The sequence below is a fragment of the Manis pentadactyla genome, chromosome 14 (genome assembly GCF_030020395.1).
Source record: "Manis pentadactyla isolate mManPen7 chromosome 14, mManPen7.hap1, whole genome shotgun sequence".
In the NCBI taxonomy this organism is placed as follows: domain Eukaryota; kingdom Metazoa; phylum Chordata; class Mammalia; order Pholidota; family Manidae; genus Manis; species Manis pentadactyla.
In genome coordinates this window covers 89,267,962-89,285,693 of record NC_080032.1, presented here as the reverse complement: position 1 = coordinate 89,285,693, position 17,732 = coordinate 89,267,962, and the positions used below count along the sequence as shown (strand labels likewise).

At 39.0% G+C, this 17,732-nt stretch overlaps 1 protein-coding gene across 3 annotated transcripts in view; it reads left to right on the top strand.

Annotated features, from left to right (window-relative positions):
* The window catches only part of ADAMTS20 (ADAM metallopeptidase with thrombospondin type 1 motif 20), a 118,530-nt gene that overhangs the window by 13,023 nt on the left and 87,775 nt on the right, over positions 1-17,732 (top strand). For all 3 annotated transcript variants that reach the window (XM_057491408.1, XM_036889509.2, XM_036889513.2), the window contains exon 4: positions 13,096-13,355. In XM_057491408.1, the coding sequence (XP_057347391.1) occupies positions 13,096-13,355 (260 nt within the window). The remainder of the gene's footprint in view (positions 1-13,095; positions 13,356-17,732) is intronic.

Below are 17,732 nucleotides of genomic sequence, written 5' to 3'. Positions count from 1 at the left end.
AATGTCATAGTTCATATATCCATTTTTCTGTTGATGAGCTCCTGGGCTATTTGTAGTTTTTATGCTATTATAAACAATGCTTCTGTGAGTGTTCTTGTCCCCATCTTCTGTGTTTGAGTTTGTATAGTGTATACACATAGGTTCTAGAGAATTCCACATTGTTTTTTTTATCAGTTTACATTTCTAACAATATGAGAGGTACGCTTCCATTTTTTCCTATAAAATTCAGACTAAAGATTTAGAATAGATTAGAATCTAGGAATCATTGTTTTCTATAAAGTACAAATCGATTGCTTGTAAAATCCTTGCATGTTGCCTATAAATTGTATTAAGAGTCGAGTCCACATATGTACATGGATGTTCACTGTATCATTGTATGTCATTCTGTGAAGGAGGCGAAAAGGCACCGTCAGTCACCAAAGTCCAAAATCCAAGGAGAGTGGGATTGGGAGGGATTTGTGTGATGGTAGGTGTCCATGACCTGTAGTTTCACACAGTGCTATGCCACCTGCTCTGGGGCATTAGGATGTGCAGGCCTTGGAAGGTTTTCCCTGGAAATGCACTTCTTAGCCTTTCCTCTTCTAAGAGGGCTATTCTGGAGTGGTTCTCACTGTGTCTAAAGCCGTGTTTTAAATCTATTGACACAATAGATGCCTTTCCTATGCTTTTAATATGAGCATAAAGGGTTTCATTTTTATGGCTTCAAAGAAAACAAATGGGTGCAGCTTCTGTGAATCCTGTGGAGCAGAACCACCTCACGTCATGAGCTCTGTAATTTTCAAAGTCAAATCCACACCCACAGTCCCGTCTCGCTGATGCTCAGAGTGACTCTGAGCTGCCGTCACCCTCAGCTTACGACGTGTTCTGTGAGGGGCTCAAACCTGGCTGTTGTTAGTCCCCCACACAGGCTCCTCACTAGGTGGCCCACTTTGGTTGGTGTGCTGCTTCCCGTGACAGGACGCACACGTGAGTTTCATCGTTCATCCCAAGGAGAAGAGTCGGTCTGCCTTCTGCTGCTGGGTTCGTGTCATCCCGCCTGTGGCAATGACACACAGTTTTGATGTCCTGTTTTGATGTCTGTGAGGTCTTATATCCTCTAGTTTTATTTCCATGAGGTTGATTCCCCATCACTGTGAAGAGGTGAAATGGGCAAATGAGAAAGGACATCATGTGCTGGGAACCAGAGGGTCTGTTCATCCAATCAGGTGCATTTTGAAAACATAACACGAAGGTGACTTCAGTCCCTTACACTTTAGGTGTGGCCACAACAGTCCTTGTGGAAAGATGACCTGTCTACTGCTAAGAACGAGGTCCATCTAAACCTTCCTTTACACAAGGACTCTGTGTTTCATACTACATTGCTAGACTGCAGCATGTTTTGTGGGTAGAAATAATTCATTCTTTTCCAGTTTGAAGCCAAGGTTTTTTTCCCTTGATGTTTTCTCTGTGCTACCTTGGAAATGAATAGGAGAGAATTAAGAATATTAAGTTATGAGAAGCTATCATAGTTACAACCCCTAACTGAAGAGTAAGCTATGCCAGGCTCTTGAATGTAATGGTGCCAAACTAATTTTCATGATTCTGTTATGATTTGACTGACTCCGACTATTCATAAAAATTAGATCTTCTCATTTGTTGCGAGGAATTCTAATGTCTTTTTTCTGCATATGTGAACTGATTCATGTTAAGGAGTTCATCAGGTCTGTTGAGGGACTGAGACTGTTAACCTCAATTTGAGATACACCATGTGTGTGTCCCTCTGTCTTACTCCATTGAGAACTTTCTCTCTTTGGTTTCAGAGGTCTGCTTGCCATTTGAAATTCCTCTATAGGATTTTTAGTCACTTTATGTCTTGGTAAAGTTCCGAGGCATTTTTACTTGGCAGCAATGTAAGCCTCCACTGCTAGAATTGAATGCACCTCCATTTTCCCTTATAATAGCGCTCATTCCTCAGTGATCTACGGCTTGTGTTCCCTGCGGCTCATTTCATGTCCTTAGTCACTTATCCTTTAACAAATTTTTCCTTAATCTTTTCCTTCCACAGTGATGTCTCATTAAATTAAAAAAAAATCCTTTGCTTTAAATATAAGGTGATGGAAATGCTTAAGGCACTCTTCATTTATGGAGAAAAATGTGAATGGAATGTAGTTTTTAGCTCTTTTACTAATTGTGCTTTCTTACTTTTGCTTTGCTAAAAATTGCTATTCATTTATTTTATAATTAGCATTATCCTTCTGTGGTTATTATATACCTGCTCATAATTTTACAAGACGAATAATGTGGGTTTTGGATTCTCTGATGATAGAATATTTCATAGCTTAGGGCCCATGCTATTTATTCTGCAGGTCATTAATGCTATCTTGCATTGTACTTAACTTTTGTCATATGACTCTGCTATCCTACCTGTTAGTTTTAAGATTGTGTTTATGTTCCTTAAAGTAAAAGGTTACATTTTATTTCATTTTTCACATTCTTCACAGCAGCTAATCTGGTGTTATGGCTATAATAACTGCCATGTAAACAGTGAGGAACTGTGAGTAGTAACTCCTCTGTGCCGGGCAGCCTTGTATGGCGAAGCTCCTACCAGAGGTTCTTGGGGCCCCATTGGAGGGCCTTGCTCAGATGGGCAAGACACAGGAGGCTGGCTTGAGAAGGTAACTCATTATCTGAGACTCAAGGCGAGTGGGGATTAGCGGGGAAAGGGAGAGGGAGAGAAATGGTCCAGATGGAAGCACAGCATGTGCAAACCCCTGGAAATGAGACGGAGCCTGACCCACACGGGGAGCCGAGCCTGGTTAAGGAGTGTGGGGCACCGTGTGGTGTGCTGGTGCAGAGGTCCGCAGGGTGGTTCACGGACCCTGTGTAAGACTCATCCAGGGGACTGGGCTGTAACTCAGCAGTGGGCACTGGGAGTCCTCTCCCCCAGGAATTCAAACTAAGGTCCTGGTATAGGATCCAGTCATTTTGTTTGGCCTGAACCAGTCGTCGTTCCTGGAGGCAGAGCTCTAACTGGCCGGGCGCATGCTGCTCACGGAGTCTGGCCAGTGTGACTGGGGCTGTAGATTACACGCTGGTGGGGGTCTGCCTGGGGAGAAACTGGGACTGCAAGCAGCTAGATGAGTGACAATGGGTGGGCAAGACGAGGGTGTGCGTGAAGGCCGGGCGCTCGTGATCGTGCTGGAGAAATGTTCCAGGCACCCCTGAGCACCGCAGAAGGAGCTGCTGACACCTGGCGAGAAGCGGGGAGTGCCAGGGACTATGACAGGCATTAATAGATTCACAGCTAAACTTTATTTGTGCTGAAAGACATGGAATGGATAGAGGCCTGAGATTTTAGTAATTAAGATACAGGCTATGATGAAAGAAAACCAGTGATAATTTTAACTGAAAACTCTGTTACATTAACTGAGTTCTTTTCTGCTGTGGTTGGTATTCAATGATTTTGCATATATTCCAGAAGATTGGGATTATCTGGTGACCATCCCCCATTTTTTTTTGGGGGGGGCAAGGAGGAGTGCACCTAGAAAAGCCAAGCTAAAACAAAATCTGATCATGCAGCAAGAAAATGAAAGAAATGTCTGATTTTATCTTGCTTTAGTGTATCCACTAGCCCTGAGGACTGCTCATAGCATTTAGCTGGAGAGAGAAAATTTGTGGTGTAGGATAAATAAAAAACCTTCCCTTTCTGTTTCCCGCCTCCTGCTGGGCCAGGAGAAGAGAGGGAAAGCAGGAGATTGTGGTGGTGGGCATGGCGTGCTGGGCTCTCACCTGCTCCGTGCTCTGGGCCGGGGCTGGGCGTCTGCGTAAATGAAGAAAACTGGGAGGGACTCTGGGGACACGTTGATGTCTTTGGAGGGCGGGGCGTGACCCTTGCCCCAGTGTGGCCTTGCTTAGTCATGTATGACGAGCCTAGTGCCTCCCTCACGGAAGCTCCCAGGCTCCGGGGCCTGGTTAACGTGCCCCACGACCAGCCTGCATGGTGGGAACGCAGGGAGGGGAGAGGCAGGGGTGAAGTCAGAGTGCTGGGGGGCTGGTTCCCGTGGTTAGGGGCGGGTGCGGGCGGTAGGGCCTGAAGGTCGAACAACTTCGGGGGAGGGCGTTAAGAAAACTAATGCAAAGATTATGAGTGCAGGATATCCAGGATTCCTTCCGAGGCCTTGGAAGAGGACTTCACAAGGGGAGACTGGACGTTTAAGCTGCTCCAGGCTCAGGGGAGTCCACCTCAACACGTAGGATGCTCTACAACTCTAACACTGGAAGCCGCTGTAGGATTTTTGGGCAAAGGAATGACGTGATCAGCTTATGTTTTTAAGGGATCATTCAGATTGTTATATGGAGCGAAGACTAGCAAATCAAGGGCAGAAGCAAGGAAAGTTAGGAGGATGCTGAAATACCCATAATGAGAAATGAGGCGGCCTTGAGTTAGGGTGGTAACGATGAAGCCAGTGAGCAGTGGACAGAGACCGTGTACGTTCTGGTGGTCGAGTGACAGGTGCGGGTGGTGGGGTTGAGGCTTGGAGTCAGAGTTGACACAGATGATTCAAAGTGTTGTTTTTTTTTTTTGCCTGAGCAAGTTGAAGAATGGAGTTGTCATTTACTGAGATGGGGAAGTCTGTGAGAACCACAGATTTAGGAGGGAGAATCAGGAGTTAAGCTTTAGGCATTTTGAGTTTGACATGTCAGCTAGACATCCAACGGACGCAGGTCAGGTAGGCAGTAATAGGGGCTGGCCGGCTGGTAGGGGCGTCTGGGCTTGGGATAACTCAGCAGTGGGAAATATTAAAGGTGAGAGGAACATTTCATAGGAAAATTCGATTGTTTTCAGTAAAAAGCTGTCACAAGAATTAGAACCATGAAGAATAAATCATAATAAAGTAGCATCAAAGAATCATTAAAATATAAGCTTTGATTACATTTTGTATTTTTTGAGTTATAATTTTATTTTCCAAAAATATTCAAGATAAACTTCAGCTAATAACATAATGGAAAATGCTCATACTAATGTTTTGTTAAGTAAGTACAGGTAAATAGTATTATACTTACTTGTATTGGTATAAAAACAAACAGGTTATAATACATGAACTCGCTTTTCATTTGGGGAGGCATTTTAGAACACTTACTACTTAAAATTACCTCAAGGCATCTCTGAAATAGTTCCACATACGTGAGGCTGATTGTCAGATAATGTGGGAAATCTTCTAGCTCAAGAGAAACTCATGTAAAAGTTTGAAAAAGAGAGTTATGTTATCATCTTACAGTAAGTGGATACGGTTTGGAAATGGATTGTCACAACAGCCCGTCTGAAAATAGGAATATAAGATGATATAGTAGAATTCTGTCTTGCTGTCAGTTTTAATGCCTGCTCTGTATTCCAGCTTCAGCCAAACACATGTGGGATAAGCTTACAGGATACCAGTGTTCCACATGGCTCCTGAATAATTCTTTCTAAAGAATGAAATGTAACATTTCATTTGCATGTTGAGGGGCTAGGGTATAAAGTAACTTTTCAAGAAGGAGGGAGGTTGGAATATCACATTAAGCATGTAGAGTTGTCTAGTCTTAGTCTACTGATGTTTGGGACACTTGGCTTGGCTTCGTCTCACTTTGTTTAGAATTTCTGATAGTGGGTGGAATTTGAGGAGGTGGAAAAGCACTTTGTGAAATGCAGAGGGCTCCAGTTCTTCTGTGCCCTTCATGTGTGAACTTGGGATGCCAAAGATGGACAGAGACAGCCAGGGCATGGTCCTTTCCACTAAAAACATCTAAAAGGTTTAGAGTTATGAAGGTGTGCCTGTTTTCAACTCCTGAACTGTGCATGAATCCTTGATTCAGCTTGTTAGGGAAATCTGTCTGATGCGTCTTCAGAGCAAGCCCCAGGGGTTGGCCTCTTGTGAAGTAGAAGAAGGGTATTTACACAAACACTTGGCCTGTGTGCTCTTCGTCCCTATCAGCACACATAGGAAAGGAAGGAGAATTTCTTACTGGGTGTAGGATTAATAGGAGTAATTGGGGGTGTCCATTCCCTCTCTTTCTTTCAGGGCCACTAGGGTGAAAGGGCAGTACTGGATGTGTGTGAAGACTGTGCAGAGTAGAGCTAAATGCCTTTATATCCAAATCTTGGCTCAGCTCTGACTCTGTAATGCAGGGAGGACTAGACCCCCTGTATTCATAATCATGACTAGCTAGTTCCCCTTTTAGTTTTGTGGGAGGCAGCATTTTCCATTATGACCCTGGTAACTAAATTCTTAACATTCTACATGTATCACCACATATGACCTTTGGAAGAGCCGCGTGCTGTGTAATTCAGATGTCGTCATTGACATTGAGGGACTCTGAATTCATTTCTTTGTTATGCTGCTGTTTCAGTTGGTGGCTGTTGAAATTTCATGTAACTGGTGTCACATGTCTGTTTTAAAATGTGCACTGTAACAGTGACTGATTCAGGGAAGCAGCAGGCACCCAGGATGTAATGGGTGTGTTTCAGGCTTCAGCTGTCCTTCATCTGCACATTCGTTACCAGCAGGTGGGGTCCTAGTTAGCTTCTGAATCTCTTTGAAATAGAGCACTATATAAAGTGTTATAAACTATGTGCCTTAATTCTGTAAGGGTGGTTGAGATCTCTAATAATATCGACAAATCATAGAGGATGGTAGATTCTCATTAAGTTTTTGTTGTGGAATACTACTGGTTTTAAAAACATGTTCAGAATTATGTTATTTAGCTATGTTACTATGGGCAGTTTACCTAGCCTCCCTCTTCCTCATTTTCTTCACATATAAAATAAAGATGCTAATAGTACCTATCTTTGAGTTTTTCGTAATAAGGGAAATAACTGATGTGAAGTATACCAGTATTTGATACAGTGTTGTCATTGTTAATAGTAATAGTAATACAATTCAGTAGCATGGCAACATAGGACATATAATAGCTCCACAAACATTTAAATCATGAGAAAAATTGTTGGGTTCCACACAGCTGATGTGATCAGTATTTTACGGCACACCTGATTCTTTGAGCCGGGAGTCCTGTTAGGCATCTAACAAATGCTTTGAAATGCTGATACAATCTAAAATAAACTTCATATAATTTTATGTCCCCATTTTAGAGAAAGAAGGTTATATGCTATTACAGAAGTACAAAATTTGTTTCTTCATCTGGTCAGATACAGAGCATTATTCTCAGTTCTAACCTGTGTACCGAGAGCAGAGTGAATGTTGAGCTTGGTAACTGGGAAGTCAAAGGCAACTTCCCCAGGTTCAGACTGCGGCTGTTGTCCATCACAGCTAGCACTGCCCTGCCCTGAAGAACCTTATTCTGTCTCGTTCCTCACCATACTCCTTTCTTCCATATTCCTCCCAGCTTTCTATCCCTCTTTTCTTCCTCCTAACCCTTTTCCCTTTCCGTGAACATTCCCTGAGCACTTGGGAAGGTGAGCAGGTTGCCCCACGTGTTCTCCGCCTCCGCAGAGTCCTGGCTGATCAGCGACCCTGCAGGTGGTGACTTAGCCGTAGGCTGGTGGCGAGCGGCTGGGACTTTCTCTTATGGGCAATGTGCAGTCATGGTAATATCTTCAGTAAGGAAGAGATTAAAGGGATGTTCCTGTAAACGAATCCTTTTGAACATACAGAAAAAGAGGCTGAATATGGTGGGACCACTTGGGAGGCTGTGTCTAATTCTGCGATTGTGATTCTCATGTTCTAAGGTGGGGAGGGTCTGAGTAGGTTCAGAGGCAAGGACATCATTCCTAACAGGAGAAATACCAGGAACGTTTTGAAGGAGAAATGGCAAAACATGGTGACCAGATAGAAAGGGTCAAGGAAGGTGGGAGGGGCCCCGTGGTGGTTTAACATTTAGTGTGAGTTTTAAGGACATTAGGAGGTTATTTCTCAAATTAATGGAAATAGGGAAACTGTGAGTAGAAGAAAATGATGAATTTAATTTTTTAATTTTGAATATGAGGTACCAGTAGGACATTCAAGTAGAATTATGGTTTCTAATTGCATTATTGTTTAACAGTAAACTTTTCGGTAGTTTACATTGTTTTGGATTACTTTTAAAAATCTTCTTGCTAAAAATCTAGGAGGGTCACAGGGAAGGCAGTATAGCCCAGAGAAGACAAGTAGTGACTCTATAGCATCTCACTATGCTAATGGACAGTGACTGCAATATGGGGTGTGGGGGGGACCTGATAATATGGGTCAGTGTAGTAACCACAGTGTTGCTCATGTGAAACCTTCATAAGATTGTATATCAATGATACCTTAATAAAAAAGATGTTGTATTCTGGAATACACTATGATATTATAAAGGTTATAGTCACTGTACTTTTAAGTATTTTATGCCTAGTGGGAAGATTATCATTTCATGATGTTTGTGATTTGATGGTTTGGTTTGCTCTAAATTAATTTTGGGTCATAATACACTTGTTATTAATAAGGCACTAAACATCACTTTAGCATTTGACTCAATGGAACATAAATTAAAGGCATTGCACAAATATGTAATTGAATCAGCAACTCAACTTTGAATAATGGCCATTTATTTAGAGTATTTAGAAAGGTCACTTTATCATTTGTTACACTGCTTAAATATAAATATAAAAAAGGCAATGAGATTAAATGTTTAGCCTATAAAAATTACAGATGATCTTTTTAAAAATGTAATTTAAAAACATTACAATAATAAAACAAGTTCATTGTAAAGATTTGAAGCACTTCAGATGTTAAAGAATTTTAGTTTTACTGTCCCCCTTTCACTCACCCCTATCCAATACAGCTAATGTTAAAAGTTTGAGTTACATATGTCTGTATCTTTTTGGTCGATTACATAAATTTTTATGAATATGTATTTGTGTGCTTCGTAAACATTTTTACAAAGTAGGGTCATACTATATGTACTACTCTGCCCCTCATTTTTAACTTCAAAACATATCAGTCTTCCATATCAAACATAGACCTAATTCTTTTTTTTTTTTTTTTAACAGCTGAGAAACATTCTATTATTCAATTATTCCTGTGTTGGAGATTGCTAGTTTAAAAAGTTTTAAATTGTGTCTTCTGTGTTTTTAGTTATAAAAACCAGTCCTCTGCAAAATCAAATCAAAACAATGAAAAATTTTTCTTCCTGATATTCGTACAGTAGATTTCATTGTTTTACTGCCATAGCCGGCAGTACTGAGCAACAGAGCCGCCTTACAGCTTTGAGAGCAACTAGATTTATGCATTACTATTTGCTAAGATATATAATATCTTAATATTATAATAGACACCATGAATATCTGAACCAATACAAAATGTAGGACTTGGATGACAACCACATAATTATGTCCTCCCCTCACTTCTATTTTGTCCACCTGCTTCCCCTCACCTGAGGCAACCATTATTCTAAATCACATGTTTGTCATCTCTTTGCTTTATAGGTAGTTATGCATCCACATGTATTGGTAAAAGGTATATATTTTTATCTCAGTTTATAAACTATGTAAAAATGCTTCATTTCTTTTAACTTTATTGACAAGATTTATTCATGCTGTTATGTGTTGAAGTATAAAATGAGTTTTCTTCTAAATTCAGTTATTTTGACGGAGTTCTATAGAACATTCTTTTATTGGCTGCAGTGATTAAACACTTGAGATCTGTATTAATAATATTGTTCTTAAACTATGGTCCTCTTCATATTTTTCTTTTAACCTTCATTGTCAAACAGTATCTTTTAGAGATTCAAATCACAGCCTCTGGAGTCAAATTTCCAGGAGCCAAATCCTAAATGTTATTTATTTAACACAATTTTATAAAACTTTTGTTTTAATAAGTAAATTTAAACCCTTCATCTTCATTACAATAAATGACTATTTAGTTTTGTTCATTGGTTTGCATTTCCTCTCTATCAATGATCAACTGTGTTTATGAGCTCTGTAGTGTCTCTGTATGTTATCGATTGCTCATCTGTGGAATGGGATTATATGGTGGTACCTATCTCATGTGGTATTGTTAAGTGAATTAATGCGAGTGCATTTATGGACGCAGTGTGTGTTAGATGCTGTTTGTATTTTATATTGATGCCCTGATGTTTATTTATTCCCATTTCCTTACTTGGGCTGATTTCTTTTTAAAAAATAATTTGTCTCCCCCTACTCCTCCACCCCTACAAAATTGGGAATTTGGGGTTATCTTTCTTTTTCTTTGGTAATTTTTAACAGTTGTATATGCTGTATGTATTATGTACTGTATCCTTAAAATAATTATTACACTTTTGGCTATTGTAAATAATGCTGCAATAAACATAGGTGTGCTTATATCTTTTTAAATTAGTGTTTTCTTTTTTCCTCAATTAAATACCCAGAGATGGAATTACTAGGTCAGATGGTATTTCTGTTTTTAATTTTTTGAGGAACCTCCATACTGTTTCCATAGTGGCTGCACCAATTTACATTCCCACCAACAGTGTACCAGGTTTCCCTTTTCTCCACATCCTCACCAATACTTGTTGTTTCTTGTTTTGTTGATATTAGTTATTCTGACTGGTGTAAGGTTGTATCTCATTGGGGTTTTGGTTTGCATTTTCCTGGCATTGTCTTTTCATGTGTCTGCTGGTTGCAAGTATGTCGTCTTCTTAGAGAAATGTGTATTCAGGTCCTCTGCCCAGTTTTTAATCAGATTATTTGTTTTTGGTGTTGAGTGTTGAGTTGTATGAGTCTTTATATATTTTGGATATTAGTCTCTTCTCAGATATATTATTCGCAAATATCTTCTCCCATTCAGTAGGTTTCCTTTTTCTTTGTTGATGGTTTATTTCACTGTGCAAAAGCCTTTTGGTTTTATGTCATCCCACTTGTTTATTTATGCTTTTGTTTCCCTTGCCTGAGGAGACAAATCCAAAAAAAATATTGCTAAGGTTAATGTCTAAGAGTTAAATGACTGACAGTGTTTTTCTTCTGGGAGTGTTATGGTTTCAGACCTTACATTTAGATCTTTAATCCATTTCAAGTTTATTTTTGTGTGTGGTGTAAGTGGTCCAGTTCCATGCTTACCATGTAGGGCTGTCCAGTTTTCCCAGCACCATATACATTGAAGAGACTGTCTTCCCCATTGTATATTCCTGCCTCTTTTGCTGTAGATTAATCGACCATGTAAGTGCGGGTTTGTTTCTGGAGTCCCTGTTTCGTCCCACAGATCTGTGTCGGTGTTCGGCGCCGGTGCCGTGCTGCCGTGATCACTGTAGGTTTGAAGCACAGTCTGAAATCAGGACCGTGGTGCCTCCAGCTTTGTTCTTTCTCAGGTTTGGCCATTTGGGGGTATTTTGTGTTTCCATACAAATTTTGGAATTATTTATTCTGGTTCTGTGCACGGTATGACTGGTATTTTGGTAAGGATTGCATTTAATCTGCGGAGTCCTTTGGGCAGTATGGACATTTCAGTAATGTTCTTCCAATCCATGAGCGTGGAGAATCTTTCCATTTTTTTATTTCCTCTTCCAGTTCTTTCATCAGTGTCTTGTAGTTTTCAGACTACAAGTCTTTTACCTCCTTGGTTAAATTTATTCCAAAGTATTTTATTCTTTTTAATGCAGTTGTAGGTAGGATTGTTTCCTTAATTTTCCTTTCTGTTATGCATTATTAGTATATAAAAATGCAACAGATTTTTGTATGTTTTTGTCTCTTGGTTTAATTACTGAAGCACTTTTTTAAGAATAAACTTCAGGAAGCTATGTGTTCATTTATTTTTCTCTTCCCACTAGAGCATAAACTTTATGAGATGCTATTTGGTGCTTAATTTCTAAATGTTTCCTGATATCACATACTCAATAAATATTGTTTTGAAACAAATGGATGAACAAATCAAAACATGAATATTTACCTTCTTCCTGATGACTGGGATTTATTTTTCTGAGATATATCTGGGATCTTCTCCAGGTTCCTGGCCATGAGTATTTTAGTCATTGAATCTCCCCAGGAGGAAGATGGTGGGACAAAGTTTTGAGACTGTACACTCACTTTGCCAAATTTTCAGAATTTCCCATTCAGGTAAATTTTAAAGCCTAAGAGCATAGTTATTTTAAAGGACAGGATGGTTTCAGGAATAAGAAAATTCGTTGGTGGACACAGTGTTTAGACTTTGTTTTTTTCTTATAACCATAGGATTGCTGCTTATTTAAAATGAAATGAATTATTTTTATAATGAGAAAATAGTTCTGTATTTATATCTGATCTTTATAGTACGACTAAGTTGTAATTGTTTTGATATTGGTTATTTGGTTTATGAACTGAGATTTTTTAGTTCTTCTAACCTGATTCTTTTGGCCTACTTCTCTATTAAAAATACTTCCACCAAACAATTGTCAGAAAAATTAGTGGAGAAAAATAAGGAGAGTAGCGGGTACAAATTGAAGGAAAAGGAAATAGGACAAGCATTCATTCTGCCCATGGATTCTTTCCTATTAGTACAAATAATCAAGAATTTAGAAGTGCTTATATAAATCCATAGGACTTAAAAGTGATTGCTCTAATAATCTCCAGTGTTCAATCATTTGAATGTTGTATTTATATGAAAGTACAGATAAAAGTAATCAAGTACTTTATATAATCATTATAAAATTTATATCAACATTTGATTTTCTGAGTTCAAAAAACACATGTTTTTACATAGTTTGGTTTTCTGCTCTTCATGTCATGACAAGAGTTTGTTCTGTTTTATACAAAATGTGATTATTCTGTAATGAGATTAAATGCCTTTGGAGGCTTGAGGACCCAGTTTACTCACTGGGAAAAATCAGAGAGAGTCCTTGATTTTTTATTTCCTACCGAATGGTTACTAATGTTCTTGGATAGTCCTACTGTTAAAATAAAACTTAAATGCAGTTTTGTTCATGCAGTCTGTGAACATGTGGACATTTATCACTATGGTAGTGATAAATAACGTACAACATGGTAGTACGCATAATAATGTACAACACTTTTAAATAATTTATTTTTGTGCTTTTATTGTTTCACATGGGGAGCAGATGCGTAAGTATTAGATTTTTGGCTATTCTATTTTATGCAATATTTTTAGTCTCATTCAATTTAATGGTAATACATTATATTCTTTTTCTCCCCAGATATTCAGATAAAGAAAACCACTTTACCCTTTCACAACCGTAGCAACATGCATGAAGATCTTAATATAAAGAAGGAAATAATTTTAGGAGACCCTTCAAGCAGTATGTCTTTGGAACATGAAAGAAGTCAATTACATTCCAGGAAGAAACGTTTTTTATCATATCCAAGATACGTGGAAGTTATGGTTTCAGCTGATGCTAAAATGGTTCATCATCATGGACAGAATTTGCAGCACTATGTACTAACTCTAATGTCAATTGTAAGTAAACTTGTCCTTTAAATTTCCTAAGATGGTTAATATTTTTTCATATTTAATTTAAAAATGTTTTCCAAACTCAGGATGTAAGCAAATTATGTCTAAGTCTAAGCCAACAATTAAATTGCATTGAAATTTAGTTTAAGTAGGTAGCTAAGTAACTCAGTGGGGTATTTATTATATAACTCTAAAAACATTTCAAAACCTCTGAAATCACTTAACAGAAAACACTTGAATTATTCATTTCATCACATGAATGGCTTCTGCCCCCTAGTGACACGGACAGTCTAGTGGGACAACACTGCTCTTTGGCCATGAATCTGAACTTTAAAATCTCACCCTATTTCTACAGAGGGGAGAGGATACCATTTTTACTATGGCTATATTGCCAAATCATAAATTGAGCAAATGATATTTTAAGTTAATAACATATTTTTGAAGATAAAAAGGTAGGCTATTACTAAGGGAGTTGCTTTAGCGAATTTGGAGCGTGAGATCACTGTAGCTGTGAGTCCTTGATCTGATACCCATCTCTGTTGTGCTAGGGTGGCGCCGGTTTGCACAGGACAGAGCACCAGCTGTACGCCCTGCAGAGTGGTAGCGCTCTGTGTCCTGCAGACACACACAGACTGTCTGTCTGTCTGGATGGTCCTGGATTTAGACCTGCTGTTCTGGAGTAATTACTAGAAGCACCCCCTTTCATGCCCACGAGTATACCAGTTCAGTAGATGATTTATATAGTCTCCTATTTATACAGATCCTGGGTATTCTAATATATCTTATCTTTCCTCAGGTCACATTTCAGATGACCTCTGAAGTACCTGTGTTTAGTGCTTTCTTCATTTTCATTCAAAAGAATGTTCAGATACCTTTATAAGAAAGTCAGCAGACTTTGTGGTTCTGTATCTATCTATATTATTAGTGATAAACAGTGATCACAACTGTATTTGTGGATGTAAACAATGTGAAAGCAACCTTGGAGGAAGGGGAACAGACTGTCCCTATTTTGCCTGGGACTTTCCTTGTTTTAGTGTTAAATATCTCATGTCTCTTGAAACACCTCCATCCTGGGCAAACTGGGACAGTTGGTCACAGTTCATAGAGATTGTCAAAACTAGTCCACTTGTTAAATTTCTTTATCTGTGAAGTCCAAGACCAGAGTTGCTCTGAAGCAGTAAGAGGAATTACTGTTTGCACTTGTGTCTCCAGACATTTCCAGTTGAGGAAGGAGCCCATTCAGGCTTTGCATATTTTGTCCTAATTTCAAGGAGGCACTAACCACATTTATTTAAACACCCACTCACGATATTGGTAATGTTCTTGGTTGTGGTAATTTAGGAAAAAGAAAAAGTGTGACAGACTTGGAATATGATTGTGAGCCATTTAAGGAAAAGTTTAAAGTGATGTGAGGCTGTTTTTGTCTGTTGGCTTCAGGTACAAGGGGGGAAGTGGCTGAACGCCGTCGGCGCTGAGTAGGTGCATTATATGCGCGATTTAGAGAGGATTATCTCCCCTTACCATCCCTCCCGAAGTGAGCAGTGTTGCTGTCCTACACTTTTTCTTTGCTTTCAACAATTTAACAAAATTTCTAAGTGTAGTGACGGAGAAATGATGTGTGACTTGATTCACTTTCTGGAGTGTTGTGCTCATGCTGTCTGAAGTGGCTTAGTGATCTGCATTCAGAAGGTTCCTGGGATCAAAACTGACATTAGGAAGGACACAGCGTGTATAGCACCTCTAGTGAAGTAAGTTTAAATGAACAGTTGTTCAATTATTTGCTATTCAAAAGCTTTTATCATTAGAAAATTTGGGCGACAGTATCAGGCTAAAATGGTACTTACATTGCATTATTAAGCCACCAAAGTATGCGTAAACTAAAACATTACTTCGACAGATTTGATACTTAATGACTTACTACTTAATAAACCTTAAACATATTTACTGTATGTCAGAAATGTCTACACTCCATTGTGTCTACAAATGTTTGAGTTCATAAAATTCACCTTGTTACAGGATTAATAATGTAAATTTAAGGACTACCATGTGATCATCAGGAATAAGCCTTATATATTAAACCATGGTTGATAAATGCTTCTAATAATAACTAAAAACCTTTCCTTGGATAGGGAAAATTTTCAGCCACACTAAAATGGAAAGTAATGATGTACTTTGATAGTTTAGGTTTAACCATTTATATTACCTTTTCCTTCAACTCTGTGCTCTGCTTCTTAATTCTCCACACATATTTACTTTGTAAATAAATGGAATGTCAGCTTTTTCTGACATAAAAGATCTTTCTGGTGAGAGTAGTGATGTTTGTAAACAAAATCTCTTCAGTTTGTTAAAATCAGTGTTTCATAGATGACTTTGAAGGTGAAGGTTGTCAAAAGGTATGAACTTCCTGTTCCTGGTAGGTCCTGGAGATGACATGTATAGCATGGAGACTGCAGTTAACAATGTTGTATGTTTGAGAGCTGCTTCAGAGAGTAGATCTGAAAACTTTTTCATAATAAGAAAAAATTTGTAACTGTGTGGTGATGGATGTTAACTAAACTTATTGTGGTAATTGTTGTGCATGATCAAATCATCTTTATACCTAAAACTCAGTTATCATAATTAAAAATGGCTAAAATGATAAGAAATGAAGATAGCTTCTCAATGTGCTATATATGAACAGTTGATGAAACTGTATATATAAATTATTTCAAAATAATTGGCCAGTTAATGGAGTATATTTTTCCTAGAGTTTTCCTAAAGAAAATATTTAAGCAACTCATATCATTTCTTTACTTTGTGCTAAATACTCATGAAGTAATATTGACTGCTTATGAGACCTGGGAGAAATACGGTCTCTGTATGACAGGGAAACAACCACTTAAAGACTAAAAGATGAAAAGCATTTTAATTAGGTCAATGAAAATTCTAAGGCATAGCACTCTAAAATGTAGTGATTACAGTAATATGTAACAATAACACAGGGTTTTTTAGAGCAGGGGCATTCTTTAGGAATCTTAGCATTTCCTACGGGATGAGATACTAGTCATGCAACACGCCTCTCTGGGGAGGGCAAAGGGCTGTGGCTGAGCAGTTGTGTGAACTGCTGCACAATCTTCCCCCAGAGATGTACATGTACATGTTAGCCTATTCAAGACTCTTTAAAGACACCTTTAACTTTTTTACTCAGTATTTCTCAAACTGTGGAATGCTTTTGCTCTTCAAAGCAAGTGCCCTCCACACTGCTCTCCCAACGGCAGCTGGTAGATACTGAATACTCTGGGCCCTGTGACCAGAGGTGCTCAGTGCCACCACGTGGTCGCAGATACGGGGACAAGAAGTAGATAGACCCGCTGCCGGAGCCCAACCACCTGCTTGTAACTGATAACAGAGCTAGAAGGAAAGCTCAGGCTCCTGACTGCACCGGACTGATTCTGAGGTCATCGTAAAGGTGCCACAGCAAGACAGCATCAGGCTAGAGCGTGAACCACGTCAGGGTTCCATTAACGTTTGTACCAAGGGCTGATGAGGACAGGCTTTGGGCAGGATGCTGAAATTCCAGACGATGGGAGAGAGTAGAGCTGAAGCCAGGCTGCCTAAAATGGAAGCTGGGTTTTGATGCCAACCAGTCACCTGATCTTCAGGGTGATACTTCTCTGTACGTTAGTTTTCTTATCTGAAAAACGGACACAGTAGTTCCTATCTCATAGGATATGTTGTGATAATTAAATGACTTAATTTAAACTCGGAACACATCTGTCACACAGACACTCAACAGGTTTACGTATTTATGAAGCAGAAGCATGGCGCCCTTCCGTCCTGGCAGTCTGAGATGGGGTGGTGGTTTGGGGGATGAGAGAGGCATTAATGCAAATCAGAAAAGCCTCTGGGTAACAAGGGGCCATATGGCCATTCATCTGCCTGCTTCACAGTTCTGCCTAATTGAATAGTTCAATAATAGCACCTTTAAACATCCAAATATGGTAAATGGTACACACAGTGAGTATGAGCATGCAGATTACATAAAACAGTAGATGCATACAAGTAAGTGAGCAAGATGACCTTATTTAATCAACCATTTTACTATAGAAGCAAATGTCAGTCTGAGGGGTTTTAAAGGTCATGCCTTATTCATCTCGGCATCTAGGGGGAAACACATGTTTGGTCAGTAGATAGTAATCACTGAAAGAAATAATGAAACAGTGATGTTCTCGGATCCTCTGCTCCCAGTTTGGACGTACTGCGATGGCTACTTTGAAACCTGCATTGACACAACACGTGTCTTTCCTTTTGGACGTTTTAGAAGTAGTAGTGATAACAATGGCTACCATTGAACCCTACAACTCAAGCCCTGATCTAAATACATTTTGTACACTATCTCAGTCC